Consider the following 16,141-nt stretch of genomic DNA (forward strand, 5'->3'; position numbering starts at 1 on the left):
TTCTCGTGTTTTTAGTTTTGTTCCATTTTTTTTTTAGTGGCAGAAACATACTTCCATACGTCACAGTTAGGCAGATGGTGGTGAGGATTCAAGCTGCGTGTTTATTTAGATGCTAGGTTAGCTCTAACACACAGTATATGTATGCATACATGTAAGTGAAACCTGCAGGCATATGGATAACAGCATTTTTATATTGACTTTGGCCCCAGAAAGCCAGTGTCAGTTGGGATCTAATAAAATTTGCCAAAAGAGCACTTTCTGCTGCCTGTAAAGCTTATTGTGTGAGCCAGTTGTTAAAAAAAAAGGGGGAAAGAAAGATGAGTGAATTAGCATTTTTGTCAACTCAGCCACTCGTCAATGGGATTATAACTGCAGGATAGTAAGTGATTTTACTGAGTAAATTGGACTGGAACTATAAAAGTTAAGGGCCGACCAAGAAAAAGGATCTGTCTGAATCTAAATTACGCCTGTGGTTATCGACTGCTAGGTGCCATTCAAAGGAACTTTGAATAGATGCAACAGCAGATTTGTGATTGTCGACATAAAAAAAAAGCAATTGAGTTGCACTTTCAAGTTCCTTTTTCTTTAAGTCTCTCTTTTGTAAATGCATGAGGGTTCTGCACAGTGGCGGCAGCTCGCTGTGTCGTGTTTGTGCAAGGTTTATTTTACCCTTGCGAACAGGTTGTTCACACGTTTGAAAGGAGCTCTGTTTGTGCTGTGGCTGGCCTTAAAGCTTGTTTCATGTCTTTGTTTATCTGAGAAGAGAAGAGTTCTCAACTCTCAAGACTTGTTTGTCCTTCCTGGGCTCAGACACTCAGCAGTCGTAGATCTAGTAGGACTGTTTTCTCTCGGTGTTCTCTACGGAGTTTTCATTAATGTGATGAAAGAGATCCGGGGCTTTCGAGGGCCCGGCGTGACGTCCGGAATATCCATTTTTCCGTAGATCAAGAGTAGATATACTCCCAATTTAAATTCAAATCTTGGGGAATTGTCTGTGGTCTGCAAGGCACGTAGCACTGTCTCAAAAAGGCGCCGCTCGATATTATAACGCAATTTGTATGTTAAAAAGGAGGCCCCTGTTGTTTAGATATGTTTGGAAGTGTGAGTGTGTTTGTGTATGTGTGTATGCGTGCGTGAATATCGACGTGTCACTGACAGGGACGGCTTCTCCGGCCATTGTGTCAGGGAGGGGAGGCTGCTTGCTTTCAATCCATTATTGACTAATCTCATTAGCCGAGGATCCTAATGCTGAATGAGCGGCAGAAACGGACTCATTGAGATGCGACAATCACGTGCGCACACACAAACACATTCGGCTGCAAACTCACACGCACCCATATTGAAGCACACTGCCACAGAGAAAAGGAGTGACTTGTAATTATAGACAGCAGTTTGGAAAGAAGTTTTTATTGCCCGTAATTAGTCATTTTAATTAAGTGACTGCCTATCTGGGATTTCTACTGGAGCAGCTAATTATATGTTCAGCACTTTTTACTTGTGCCCGGACGTATGTGCGTGTGCCCTCTGTCGCCTTTGTCCCGTGGCTGCCTGTACTGTTTGGTCCGCCACTCATGGATCGCACTCACCTGTGCGCCTGAAAAAAACCCATCTGCTTTCCATGTGAGCTCGCACCGCCAACATCGTAAACTTTGCCGTCATGGAAAAAGGAGATGCAAAGTGTGGGTGCGATTTGCACAGTGTTAATAGGCGGCCATCACGCAGGAGCTGCACGGCCGCGTAGCTTCATGTCTCCGTGTTTGTTGCTGGCCAGGTGACTGGGCCACACACCTCTGCAGTATCAGCCAGCGGAGAGAGAGCAGACCACTGCAGAGGGAGATTCATGACCCAGCCAGCCTGTAATTGCTGATGGTTCAGCAGTTTTCAGGGGCTGAAAGAGGAGGATACAGAATTTCTCAGCTTTTTCCACTTCTTGCAGCACTCATTTCCTCAGCCTTTCTGATCCAGTGCTTCTCTCTTTCTCCCTCCTCAATGTGCTGCCGCCTCTCAGACCTTCCCTCTCTGTCTTTTTGTGCATGTTTGTCTTTAGCTATGTGCGTGTCTCTGTGTGTTTCCCGCACACTTCTGGAAATGCTACTGCAGGCAGCTTTGTTTATGTTCACCTGTCAAGCTACCTCAACTTCTCTGATGGATGATGTGGAGCTTGTTGTTTGCCAACAGCTAGAGACGAGTTGTTGCTAAATTATACCCCCGAACAACATGCCTGTCTACAAAACTAAGGTGAACTGCTGCTGGGAAATTGATTAATTGATTGGACTTTCAACCAAAACTGTATTCATTGTTGCCAAAATTCCCAAATGTGATGTTTTGCTCTCAGTTCATAATAAATTCATTTTAAATGATCAGCAGTTGCACCTGTATGTTTAAATGTGATATGAATATATTATGATATTGCCCCATCTTTATAAAGTGATATCTGCATTTGAATATGCAGACGAATGTTGGCAAACTCTTCTGTTACCAGAAGCCTTTCATTTGTAGTCCTTTTGTGATACAAGTTCAGTTGATCAGTTTGTTTGAACAGTCTTTGGCTGCATGGAGGTAAACGGTCTGTGTAGAGAGCAAAACGAGGGATTCCACTTGCCAAAATGCAATCTCAGAATCACTGCCTCTCATTTAGCTTTTTATTAGCTTTTTTCAAATGTATCTGGATTCATAAACAATGACCGGAACAGGAACTCTTAGCCTGGATATCCGCTGGCTACACTGGAAGCGCCGAGAAATTGGCTGTTGTCCCCAGAGGCTAAGTCAGCAGAGAAGCTTATGGGTTTCCAGACCGACCACTGGCCCTATTTATAAAGAGTCTACATGCAGGCATAAACTTTAAGTACTTCGGTAGGTCCTCACATTTTAAAGTTTGTTAATTGGTTGCTTTTGCTTTTGTTAGGGGTGTATATGTAGATGATGTTTATGTATATAAAGTGTATATGTCCATATGGAAGAGATTTTAAAAGCTAATTTTATGTTTTATATCCATTTAATGTCTCATAAGACTGTCAAGACTGTGATTTATTTATGAAACAGGCTCCTTTTGCATTTTTCCCTCATAAAAACGTAATTTTAAGAATTATGTATGAATAAGTAAACATTGTGTTGTATGAACAAGGGGCCACTTTCACAAGTATAAAAGCTATATATGAAACATAAACATTTTACTTCGGAGGCGGTGGGAAATTCCTAATAAGTTATTTCTTTTTCACATAGGTGTGTTAAAGGATAGACTGTTATCGCTCCATATGACAGCATATTTCCATAAGCTGGAACTCTGCCACCCCTCTCCTACAGTAACATTCAATATTAATTTGATACTATTTTTAGCTAGCAGTAGGATTATATAAAATGAGACCATACTGTTGTGCAAGCATGTGATCTGCATCGCAGAGACTGCTTGCATGCGATACGGTTTGCCTTTGGTGTTTTTATGCTGTAGTGACTCCCTAAAGAGGGCCATACACAATAGGGAAATAATATACACTGAGTGAAATGATCCAAGGATGCCTGGATAAAGAAAGAAAGATGAATAAATGTCTTCAGTGCTTGATCGAAGACTCCACTAAGTCTTTTTCTCCCTGGAGAATCTCCTTTTTCTTCCCTGACACATTGGCATTCTTCACAGCTGCACGTGAAATGAGAGGCTTCCCGATTCATTTACACAAAGGCAATCAAAACATAACAGCCCACAATATCTGGCAAATTAGTGCAGCGCAAGCAGTGTGGTGTGGGCTCCAGAAGAGGCCGAGGAGGGGAGGCAGAGGTCTGCATGTTGCATGGGATTCATCACATGCTCGCGTGTGTCCCCCCACGGTTCCATAAGGAAGATTTGTGACACAGATTTACTGCAGCCTGTGCTGTCTAACCTCTAAATCAGCCCCCTCCTACACATCAGACCCGTACTCCCTTTTTACATGCAGAGACACTCGGACTCACACACACTCTGCGTGGTCACGGAGGGGGCGGGCAGGACGTGAAAGCGAAAGGAAGAGAGGTCGAACTGCCCTAGTCAGAAAGCCTCCTCTCTGCAGATCAAGCATCCGCCTGTCTGGTAATGTGTTGTCATTGACCAATTAGGAAATCCAGATCAAACGGGCGCAGGGAATGGCCTCTCACTGGCCCTCTCTAAGCACTCTGCTCTTTTTAATTGAGCACATTTGTGGAATGAGAGGCTTCTCCCCGGAGGGACCGATGGCTGTAGATACTAGCAAGCTGTTAACACGGGATCAGTCCGCCCAGCAAGGTTATCAAACAATCTGCAAATATTAAAAAAGAATATATTTCTATGAGCCATGCCAGCTAGATCACTCCAATTCAGGTCTGTGGACTGGAGGAGAAAATGTTTGGGGGGGTTTTGCTGGAAAAATGGAACAAAAAAGATGAAGTAACATCTCAGATGGTTTTTAGTGTTCAAAAAAACAAAACAGAAGATGGTTGTCAAGGGAATCGTTGCTTTATTGATTTGTAAAATGAAGGTTGTGGCATTCCTTCTTTCAGATGTTGACTATATTTTTTATTTAACTATGAAACTTTCTCTAAAAATTAAACATGTAAAATAACTGGTCACAGGGTCACATTTGCTGCTTTCCTACTTATATTTTTTTATTCAAGTTTTGGACTTTTGATGAAATAAATCAGGAATTTTAAGACATATTCTCAAGCTTTAGGAACTTGTAATTGGCACCTTAAGTGCTGAAAAGGAAAAGCAGATATTCCTGCTGATGAAATTTCCAAATGGAGATGTTAGCGAGGTCATTATAAGGTCTGGCAGTTTGATGGTATGTCTTCACAGACTCCTTTGGTGAAACAGAGAAAGCTCGTGTTGCCGCTGTCCATCAGTGTCTAGGCAGGTTGAGCTCATGCACTATTTAAAATCCCTCACTCTCTGTTTCTTTCTGTTTCTCTCCTCCCATTCACTCAAAGTCACAAAAGGCCAAAGGTCACCGGCACAATGGAGACAAGGAGGTCCTCCATCCCCCTGCCCACACCAACAACTCCTTCAAACACACACACACAAGCTAACAAACACCCACAACTGCCTCTAACTTATCACAGCTACTCTCACGCAGTGTATGCTTGTAAAGCAGCGAACACACAAACACGCACACCCCTCGTGTTCTGCTCTCAGCCTTCTTTGAATTCCTTCCCATGTATCTTGCAGCTCGCCTGTCACTCCTCCCCCCAGCGCTATCAGTCTCTCTCTCCCAGACCTCATAATGGCTCCTCTTGGGTAGCGGCTGCGTCTGCGGCTCCCGCTATTTCAAAGTTTTAGCTGGCCGGATTAAGCATGGTATGTGGAAAATGAACAGCCACTCACAGGAGGGACACATGAGCTGAATGCATAATAAACCAGGAGACCGGCAGGAAAAAAACCGAGAAAGGAAGGCGGGGGGGCTCAGAAGTTGTCTGAGGCAGTGTCGGCACCTTCGTGGCAACAATATCACTCACAGAAATGGAAATAAAATGCCTCTTTGACTTTTCCTCTATGCTCGCAATCAAAGGCAATTTTTAAGACAAAGTGTTCCGAGGGGCTGAGGGTGGTAGTGATGGCTCTCCTTTGTGAGACTGTGAATTTACCTCATATCTCAACAATGGCTGCAGGTTTACACTTTGGCTCACTGGTTTCATCATCACCATCATCATCATCGTCACATGCCTCCGAAATTCCAGGAGGATTGTGAAGGCGAAAGGAGCTTGGCAGCGAGCGGTGGGGCTGATGGAGCACCACAGGCACAGGGAGACAGAGCGGGGCTAGCTGCCTAGCCGTTTCACCTCGCGCTGCTCTGCATTTGGTGGGGGCTCGCACAGTCATGTGGCTCATCTGTGCTGCCTCTAGCGCCACGGGGGAATTGACCCCCCCACAGCTCTCACCTCCCCCCTTGTCTGCTATTAGCGTAAGGGTGGAAGGAAATTAAAAGAGTAGCTCTTTGGAAGAGGCAGTGCAAAGCAAACAAGCAAAGGAGAAGGAGAAACAATGATGCTACTCGTGTTTGCAGGTTCTCCTCTTGTTTTTGCCAGCTCCATGAGGGAGGTGGGCTAGTGGATGGATGGTGGCTTGGCAATGAAGAGAGACTGGCTCCCGTTTGCCTTTGTCCTTTCTCCCTCGTTTTTTTTTTAATCGTAGTCAGAGATCAGCCTCTGAGACTTGGTGAAATGTTACACTTGGTTAGAGAGGAGATATTGCTAAGGCCCCTCTATGATCCCAACCCTCTGTTTTCTTCTTCTGCTTCTGCTGGTGGCAATGAAGGGTGGGTGGGGGGTGTCTCTGCCACCCCGGCCTCCTGCCTCCAATACCATGCTCCCTTTGCTTTTCTAATCATGCTGCAGATGTGCCTGATGGCTGAACAATCTCTGTGTACTGAACGTGGGGCTCCCGCAGGAATCCAGGAGGCTTGCTTATGTGAGCTGTCATGAAAAAAAAAAAAGTGAGAGGGCAAAAAGGGAGGGAGAGAGTGAATGTGGATCTGCGTGAAAGACAGAGCGAGGGAGTGGAGTGAGTTAGAGGGAGAATGGGAGATGGAGAAAGACAGAGGGAAAGAGGGAGAGATCAGTGAACAGCGACCGACACAGCAGGGCTCCTTTGGATTGAGTGTGTGTGCGCGCGCACGCACGAGAGCGAGTGGCACAACTGCGAGCCCGCCCTCGCTCACGGTTGCCTCTGGAGCTGCAGACCAAACCACATTAAATAAAAGAAATCCATTCCCAAGCCTGTTAAGGAGCCATGTGGGGAGGTGTGAGCGTGTGTGTGCACTCGAGTGGCTGCGCGTCCATATGTGTGTGTGCAGCAGAGACATGGGGGAAGGGAGGAGGAGGTGCTGGAGAAGGGCTGAGGGGAGGGGAGGTAGAGCAGGGAGGTGGGACAGGCAGGAGGCAGCTCATATTATCCTCCGTGCCAGCTCTGGATGGAGCCTGCCGGGGATTATGGCACATTCTGTAAGGCAACAATGGAAGAGGCACTGTTACGTACACATTTCCATCCTCTCTGCTTTTTCCTCTGTCGAACAAACACAGCTTTGTCCTCGCTGCCTGCCTGGCCACTTACTAGGCAGACACCTGGAGTCCTAGAGGTGCCCTCTCTAAACCAAACGCCCATCCCTCAGTGCAAAAAAACCAAAACGGTCTTCTCTACAATGTTGAGATAATTAAAGGAGAGCTTTCACGCCGGCCTCAGCCGACAGTCGGAAGAAAACAAGACATATCTCGGAATCAAAGCTCATTAAAATCATGAGGGTGAAGAGATGCTTCCTCCCCCTCCTCCTCCTCCTCTTCCTTCTCTCCTCCTACTCCCTCATCTTTATCACCCTTAAGCAAGTGCTGCAAACAGCAGACCCCTAGTCAATGATGGTGCAGATTAGTCCTTTATTGCCTAATTCACCTACAACAGATGACTCACTGAGACGTGATCACCTTGAGTCTTGACATGTCCCCATAAGGTATGAGAATGATGCTGATTTCTTCACTGAGGCCACCTTGTTCAGATTTAATAGTGTCAGCAGTGCTTAGCTTAGTAGCTTTCGATTAGCGAGGTGTGTGTGCGTGCATGTGTTTTGGTGTGTGTTGAGGAGAGGGGGGTGTTTCACACTGCTCTGCGGAGGTGTAACACCCTGCCTGTAGTGTTGTTGTAAAGCACATTACGAGTGACTGAGGGTGTTGTTATGGTATCATGATGCCGGCCCAGCACTCAAGGGAAGGTGAGAAGATCTGCGTGCTTGTGTGTGTGCACGCGTGCGGTCGGGATGGTAGCCAGCGTGGTTTGCTGTCTTTCTACACCTGTAGCCGCACTCACTCTCTCACCTTTTCATGTCGACGAATACTTTTGAGCGCCTAAGGAGATGCGCTTCAGAAAAATGTCTCCATTCAAATGTGGTGCATGAGTCAGGAGGGCACGGAGGAAACGCTCTCAGGCAATTGTATAGATTTTAAGCAAACTTCCAGATGAGCTGAAATTATTACGCCGCCTGTGTGTTATCAGCATCCATCATAGTTTAGTGACTGATGTCCCAGTTCAGCTTTGATTCACTGCTCTTGCATTATATGTGCTGTTTTCTCTGTGAAGTAAAACACTCTAATCCATATCATAGGTATGCACACTTTATTACCTTCAAATAATCTTTTCTGAATTGATGGCCTGTCGACTTGTCTGACATCTTATTTCTTGCCCTATCGCACTTTGTGGTTGCATTGTCACTGCGCTTCCAGATCTCAGCAATTACTTTGGAGAGCACAATATTATCACGGGCAATGGCCAAAACTACGGAAATAAGAAATGTAATAAACTGGAAATATCCTTTAACAAGACTGCTCGCTCCCAGAGTGGCCTGACTGTTTTGGTTCACAAGCCATTTATATGAATAAATTAAATCTGTTTACCACTTCCCTGCGCCTCAACAGCTCAGTTGAGAGACTGTGTAAAGCGGAGCGGGTTCGTGATCCATTTGTTCTGCTGTGATGGCGGGATAAAGCTAATCATTGTCTACTTTTCTCCCTCTCCGACTGTTTTTATCCTGCAGAGCGGAGACGCGCAGCTCATCTGCGTTACATTAACAAGCTAGAAACTCTCTTTGAAGGTTTTTGGGTGTCTGAAATAATGTTTAAATTCCAAACTGTGCGATTGTGACAGTTCAAAAAGCAATTCCCTCTTACTTACTGCAGATAATGTTGCACTTTAGTGTCTTTATTCAACATTGTTTAGCGTCACCCTCTTCCAGCCCTTCCCGTGGCACAGTTTTGTCATCAAATTAAATCCGCAGCCCTTTTCAAGGTACACTTACGTAACACGATCACGTAATGAGACAAACATGGACCCCGTCTGACAGGAGACGGTCCTTCTCTCCGCGGGGTGCCGTGCGAAAACAAAGCTTTAAAGTAGTGTTACGGGGGGGAAGAAAAACATTGTTTTACCCTAGAGGTGGGCTGATAGCACTGTGAAAAGCCCATCTGAAGAGGTAGGCCTCATCTGTCACTGGGCAATGGAGGAGGCAGCCATGCAGAAGCCCCCTGATTATAAAGAGATAATTTCATCCAATCCTCCGGTGGTGCTCCATCGCCTTGCCGCCATACTCCACTGCCTTTCATATTTGTTCCCAGCCTGCATCTCCTCACCCGTTTCGTTTTATTACAGCTCCCACTCAATACATATATTTTAGCTCCCCCTTGAATAGGAGAGGGAAGCGGGTCTCCCTGCTCTCGTCCCACTCTCCGACACCCCCCACCCCCACGAGTCTTTTGTTGTGCAGGAATCCACAGCTCTCAACTTGTTGTGTAACGCCTGCTGTGCAATTTGCAGTAAATTAAGCTCAAGTAAGGCACATATCTGCAGCGATTTCCCCTCACACGCTCAGAAGCGTCAGGCAGGATTGTCAGAGTTACTATCTGAATCAAGGCAAATAACGTCACGTAAAGGTAGCAGCACAGAGAAAATAATAAGCGATAGCATCTGTAAGATAGACGAGAGCTTGTAAATAGAGGCGGGCTCATAATTGCCACTGTTGTCGTATCTCCATAGCATCATGGGTTTAATCTGTAAATTGGCTCTTGTTAGTCATCAAAGATATAACAAAGGACTAGTGTTTAATTAGAACAAGTGAATATCTGGAAATTAAATTACACCTCAACACTGCCATGCCATTTAAAAAAAAAATCATTATCTTAGGAAGAAAATGCATGTCAATGTGTGCACACGCAGGCTTTACAACGAGTCCTGCACCGTGTGTTTAACCGGTTAAAAAACGGAGGAGGTGAATGGCAGCCCAACCTTTCTTTCCCCTCATTTTAACTCACTGTTGGAGGTAAGAGAGATGACAGAGAGAGAGTACGAGTGAGAGAGCGAGAGCAAGGGGAAGGGCAGGAGGGAAGAGAAAGAGAGAGAGTCGGAGGGAGCAGGTCGACTCGCTCATCAATAACCACAAGGTCAGACAGGCAGTGCCGGGCTGAGTGGGCCCTGTTAGGAAGCAGCAGCTGAGGATTTGTAGAGCTTGTAAAGGCTTAAAGCAACACTGCTACGCCTTCTTTGTGCCACTAGCCAGGCCTTTGAAGGGCCAGGGAGACACCTGCTGGTGGCTGAGGGGCACAGTGGTCCGGGGACACCCTTGCCAAGGATCAGCTCACTATCAGCTGGCAGAAGGAGGTGACTGGGGGGGGAGTATTATAGCAGCAAACACCTGAGGGATGTATAAAACAAGGAAGCTGTTGTTTGACAGGAGTATCCGTGACCACATGTTATAAAATGTGAATGTTATTTGATTAAGCTGTAGATATCTGAAAGTCACTTAAACCCATGCCCAATCGTTTTTTATGCTAAATTCCCCAAATGATTATCAAAACTCAGCCACCCCCACTTCAAATGTTTCAACTGAGGAGTCTATTTGTTAAGTCTGTGAGACATGAGAAATGTCAACAAACAAAACACTTTCCATCTGCAAAGAGGAGTGGAAAAAATACTCGGACATCTCCCCCCCCCCTTATGAGCTTTCTAATTTATGGAGAGGAATGCACTAGTGTGCCCTTCTCTCCTCTCAAGTACAGGCATGAGCAGCTCCAATAGGTAGCATAAAAGCTCTTTAGCTGTCTAGTGGAGTAGATTACTGGCCCTGCCGTTAAATCCAGCTAGAGACCCCTAAGTGAGCATTATCAGTATGGTGCAGCATGCTGCCGCCTCTCTCTCCCGCTCTCTTTTTTTTTTCCCTCCCCTCGCTCCCTCATCTCTCAGGTACTTTGTACGGCGAAATTTCTCACTGTGTGATGGTAATGGAGAAGGATGGCGTGGAGAGGGAGGGGTCTGAAAGAGCGTTTGAGTGAGAGATGATGCACCGCAGGACGAGATGCCCCTGCAGTAGCGAGAAGGAAAGATTGAGACAGGATGAGATAAAGGGGGAGTGAGGCGGGGGAGAAGATGGAGGTTACACTTTTCACCACCCATAAACGCGCTTATTAATTCACTAAACCTTCCACTTCGAGCTGCAGGTCACTACGAGTTATGGCCGACAGCCTTGTGTAATATTTATTTGACACTGAATGCAACATTAAATCAAACCCCCTAGAGGCGAAATTGATAACCTTTAATGTAGCCGGTGATACTTTTTAACTTGTGATAATAGTATGTAGCATGTCAGCTCACAGCCCCATTGTTTGCCTTCTATAAAAAATTATTCTCTCAGATAAAAAAAAAAAGGGTTTCTATAAGCTGCTACTCCAAAATCAATAGTGCGCTGTAAGGGGTTTTGTTAGAGGAACTTTTATGTAGCTGGAGCGAGACGGGAGGAGGAGAAAAGGGAGTAAAATGTAGAGCAAGTCTGGGCCCAGGGTACAGATAATTGTTAACCAAAGATTACATAATGGCTAAGTAATGTAAACAGAGAACTACATGCCAAGTTAATGTTCTCACAGGCCAGGATGGAAGGGTTTCGTGCAGTTTTCTGAGGTAATGCTGACAGACTGAGGTGCTACGACTGAGTACGTGTGTGTGTGTGTCCCTCTACCTCTGTTCATTTTCACCCCAAGGTGCTTTAAACACAGTCAGACATCCTGTCTACGTCCAGTGTGTCATTTCCAAAGGTGTATGGCACCGTTCGGGGCAACCGCCAGGGCTTGTTAAGGGTGTCACAGGAGCTGAGAGGAATGTCATCCTTTGGGCTCTCTGAGGTGCTTGTCACCTGCCAAATCAATATCTCCCTGCTCAGCTCACAGCACCCAGCACACACACACACACAAACACACTATAACAGCAATATCCTGGTGGTGATGGAATTGGCAGCTTCCCTTGGAAGAGGTGAGCCTTAACATTTGTCTGTGTTTCTGTTACAGAACTCTCCAGTTTAATGGCTGGCAGGTAGAGGCCAAAGAGGGACAATCAACATGAACTCGATTCCGTCGATGGACAGACACATACAGCAGACCAATGACCGTCTGCAGTGTATCAAACAGGTGAGAAGGTGTTGGCTCTCAGTCTTTTTTTTATTACTGCTGTAAAAGGCAGTAGACATTAATATTACATTTCAATTAAAAAACTAAATAAATAAACTGTGATGATGACAACGACAGCGATTAGCATCATCGCAAACTTTTTCCACAAATAATTAAGCGATAGAAAATAATATTTGCAAGTATACTGTACATACTGTAGCCTGTAACTTCATGTGCACATATGTGTGCTTGTGCTATATTTGTTAATGGTTAGTAAATCATCCAGTCGTTTTGTAAATGACTCACTTCTCATTACCAGGGCCTCGATTACAACCATTTAGTCCAGCGGTTGTAAAACTCTTAATTGTCCTGCTAATGAAAATCTCACCCCGCGCTCACACACACAATTTTTACTGACTGCTAACATTAAAAAAGGATCCAAGTTTAATGTGAGCAAAATAAAGATCAACACAACAGCATCAGCAAACTCTTGTTTGTTTAAATCACAGCGGTGGCATGCCCCTGCAGTTTGAGAGCCTCTGATTCAGTCAGAGTCACTGGTGTGTCAGAGACATACACATCTGTGCAATAGTGTGACCTATTCCTTGATTTTGTGAGAGGGCCCCTTTTTTCTGTCTTTTTAAAATGTGGGTTAATATAGGGAAGGGGTGCATATGAATCCAACGTTTTTACTCCGTAGACCCAAAAAACTGCTCGTGAATATGAAAGTCTATGGTGGGTGAAACGGCACACAAGCAGCAGCCTCCAGGTTCACATTCATGTGATTTACAGCACAGCCCCTGTCTGTTTATATGCTTTTAAAAACAAGTATTATACACATCTGTGAAAACTTTATAAATACACTGCACGGTATATTATAAACATTAGCTGCGGTTTTACAGATGAATTACATAAATGGTTTACAAAAGAATTATTAGCCAATAAGTAAACCTCCTGATTATCATGTTGTGGTCTGTTAACAGTAAAGTAGCTCTTAGTTTTAATTTGCCATTTATTAACACTGATTATGAAGTTTTATAGTTCATTTAAAGCCTTCAGGCTAAAGCGTGTTCAGTAAGTTAGTAATGTATTGTTTAGATTTCTGATATGTGACTTTTTGCTGCTAAAAAACAAGCAGGGAAAAAAACCCTCACCAGCGCTGTTCACCTTTCCAAGTACACACGTGTAGTGAGTCACATCCACGGTGAGACTGCCTCTCTATCTTCCTGTTTGGCCACAGTTAAGTGACTAATCTGTTCAGCTCCTATTATCGGGACTCTGGTGTGACTCAGGTTACCGACTGGGGTCAAAGAGCAGAGGCTCCCCTCCCTCCCCCCCCCGTCATCGCCCTGCTTTCTCCCTCCACCGCTGCTGACTCCCAGCGTGTCCTTTTGTTCTCCTCTCAGCACCATTTACTGCAGGACGAATCTTTGGCAGAATTAGGCAGGCATACTTGTGTAACCCCAGGCTACAGGGATCTTCCTTTGATCTCTTCTCTTAACTGCTGGTCCGTTTTGTTTCTGGGCTCTGTGCTGCCGAGGTCCACCTCCTTGAAAAGTACATCAGAAAGCCTTCGGGGGACAATATATGGGGGCTTGCACTTAAATGCAAATGTGGACGTGGTAAACTGCTTTATCCCAGCTATCCGAAAATAAGGCAAGGTGAGGCGGATAGAGAGACAGGGCAAGCATTTGGGGAGTAAACAGAGCGAAGCTTCTCTATGTGTAGAAACAGGCCTTTTGTTCTTAAGTAATAAGGTACAGAGAAAAGGAGAGGTAAACACTCTCTGTCTTCAGTCTGGTTACCTTCTTCACAGCAGGCTATTAAATAATTCAATTTCCCCTCCTTTACTTCTAAGAGGAGAGAAAATTGATTCTATTAAAGCGCTGTATTACTAATAGCTGGTGAATTGGTCTGTAAAGGAAGTTGACAGAACTTGAAAGGGAACTTGTGTTTGTCTGAGAGTAGTTTACACAATCCCAAATGCTGTGGGGTTAAATGTATTGACCCCTCAAGTCAAAAATTTAAACAAATACATCCCAATGTTAGCACCCAGGAAAGCAGCACATGGGTAAACATGCCAATTAGAGAGATCCATGGCGTACAAGGAGGCCTTCAGTCCAACTAATAAATGGTTAAGCGCTGGGTCATTTCAAACCAACCAGTAAGAGCCAGCACCCTGCTAATAGAGGCAGCTTTGTGCCGCAGACAATCAGGGTTTGGAAGGCCCGCATAATAAATACCATTTATGTCCTGCCAATTAGACTAGCAGCGAGCCCATTCAGCCAACCGTCTATTCTCCTCCCCGCACACAAAGATGATCATCAGGGGAGATCAGAACAATTAACTCACTATCTTCTCCCCCTGCTCCCCATTGTCCAATATCCAAGCTATTAAAATAATTAAGGAAATATTGTAAACCAATCCAGCTGTTTGCTTTAATTGAAAGTGTGCACATGCTGAAATTTGGCATCTCGAAGGCAGTACCGACTTGGAGCAGGAATATAAATGAAGCCTCCTCCATTGTGTTGTTGTTTTCTGGGAGATGTGACATGTCTCTCTGAATACTCCCAGCCAGTGCAGCGGACAGGGGAACAAATTGATTTTGTTGCTCAAATGATAAATTACTGCTGAGCGCGATGATAAAGTGGAGGAAATTGGAATCCGTCAACCTGATTGAATCACGGGTTGAAAGTTAAATCAGAAAATCATTACTGTGGTAATTTTTAAATTACTGTCTTGTTGTAAAATTGCAATAATCTGATTTTTAAACAAACTTGACCAAACGCTTGGTTTTTTGTTTCTTTCGTTCTTTTTTTGCCACATTGCGCCAAATCTGACTTTAAAATGAGTGACTTTGTTTTGGTTTCAGGTCATGCAGTTAATGGGAAAGACAAGGGACTAATTAATAGGTTGGCAGACAGAAATTTGCTCAGCAAGACTGAATATTTGTTTTGGTTATTATTTATTAAGGAGAATTTTAGCTTCCAGATGTGAGAATTTGCCTGTTTCGGGTCTTGTGGTTACAAAGACAAAGACAAAATACTTGAGATGTTGGTACAATATAACCCTAGAATATAAATATATATATCTGTATTTATTCGAAAGTGATACAGAAAAACAAATGTTCACTTGTTTAACCTCCAAACAGACAAGTATGCTTAAAAAGTGATTTATAAAAACAGTTATCTGATTTTTCCCCCAACACGTTTTTTCTCAGAGCTTGTTTGTTTTCCTCCTGCATCTCAGAACTGCACCATTGCGAGCACTTTGGGGAAGATGGCTTGCCTGATAATGTTGGTATCTATTTCAGAGACAGTATTTTCCTCTCACGGTGGGGAAGCCAGTTTGCTGTCAGACTCTCCTCTCGCTGATACATACAGGGGTTCGCCAGAAACTATGAACCATCCTCTCGCCGCAGGAACACTTCCTCACATTCTTAGCGGCGATATTTCAAGACAAACTGGAGGACTGTCCTCTTTGCACCGCTCCTACACTGCTTGTGCAGCTGTTTCTGTCTGCCGCTGTGTTCTTTCCAGTGTTAATTGTCTCCATTAACGTGTTTTCAGTGCTCTGGGGGTGTCAATGAATGTAGAGCAACAACAGCAGCAAAGTAAGAACTGTGATTCTGAACGGAAAGAGTCTTTGCCCGATCACTTCTGATACATAAATTAAGTTATATCCAGATCCAGTTGTGTCTGAAGAAAAAAGCTATGTTCTCAGGACTCTGCAAGTGCCATCTCTCTTTGTTTCCCTTGAACTGAACCGAGCATTAATAAGAGTGTACGTGTTGGAGGATCATTCTTACCCAGGGGACAGGGATAGGAGAGTGTGAGAGGGTCTCTTGGCCACTAGTTTAGGTTTGATTGGTGGGTTTTGGCCAGAGAAAGGGGAACATCTGTGGCGTGGTAGTGCCAAGCTCTCCGTGTGACAGCCACACTGGTGGGACCAATTGTTCTGAGTGCAAAGAACAGTAATCACTTCAAGCCCAAGTGGTGGTGTGTATTTTTTTTTCTTCCCTCTACATATTCTCCCTCCCTCCCCCCTTTCCTCCCTCTTTCCATCCTCGGTGCACTGATTGCGTGTGTTGTCTAGCTTCCAGACTCATCTAAATTTAGCATCTGGGGATGTGTGTGTTTCTCCAGGAGACTTTTTATCCACCAGTAGAATTTGAATGCTCTGCTACCCCACCACATCTCCTTTTAGTCTCCCCCAACAAAGACATATCACA

At 44.7% G+C, this 16,141-nt stretch overlaps 1 protein-coding gene across 4 annotated transcripts in view; it reads left to right on the plus strand.

Annotated features, from left to right (window-relative positions):
* The window catches only part of LOC100698832 (zinc finger MIZ domain-containing protein 1), a 110,259-nt gene that overhangs the window by 58,892 nt on the left and 35,226 nt on the right, over positions 1-16,141 (plus strand). For all 4 annotated transcript variants that reach the window (XM_019362532.2, XM_019362531.2, XM_003441810.5 and 1 more), the window contains one exon: positions 11,812-11,931. In XM_019362532.2, coding sequence (XP_019218077.1) covers positions 11,863-11,931 — 69 coding nt within the window. In that variant the 5' untranslated portion in view covers positions 11,812-11,862. The remainder of the gene's footprint in view (positions 1-11,811; positions 11,932-16,141) is intronic.

Source organism: Oreochromis niloticus, linkage group LG8, assembly GCF_001858045.2.
Source record: "Oreochromis niloticus isolate F11D_XX linkage group LG8, O_niloticus_UMD_NMBU, whole genome shotgun sequence".
Lineage (NCBI taxonomy): Eukaryota > Metazoa > Chordata > Actinopteri > Cichliformes > Cichlidae > Oreochromis > Oreochromis niloticus.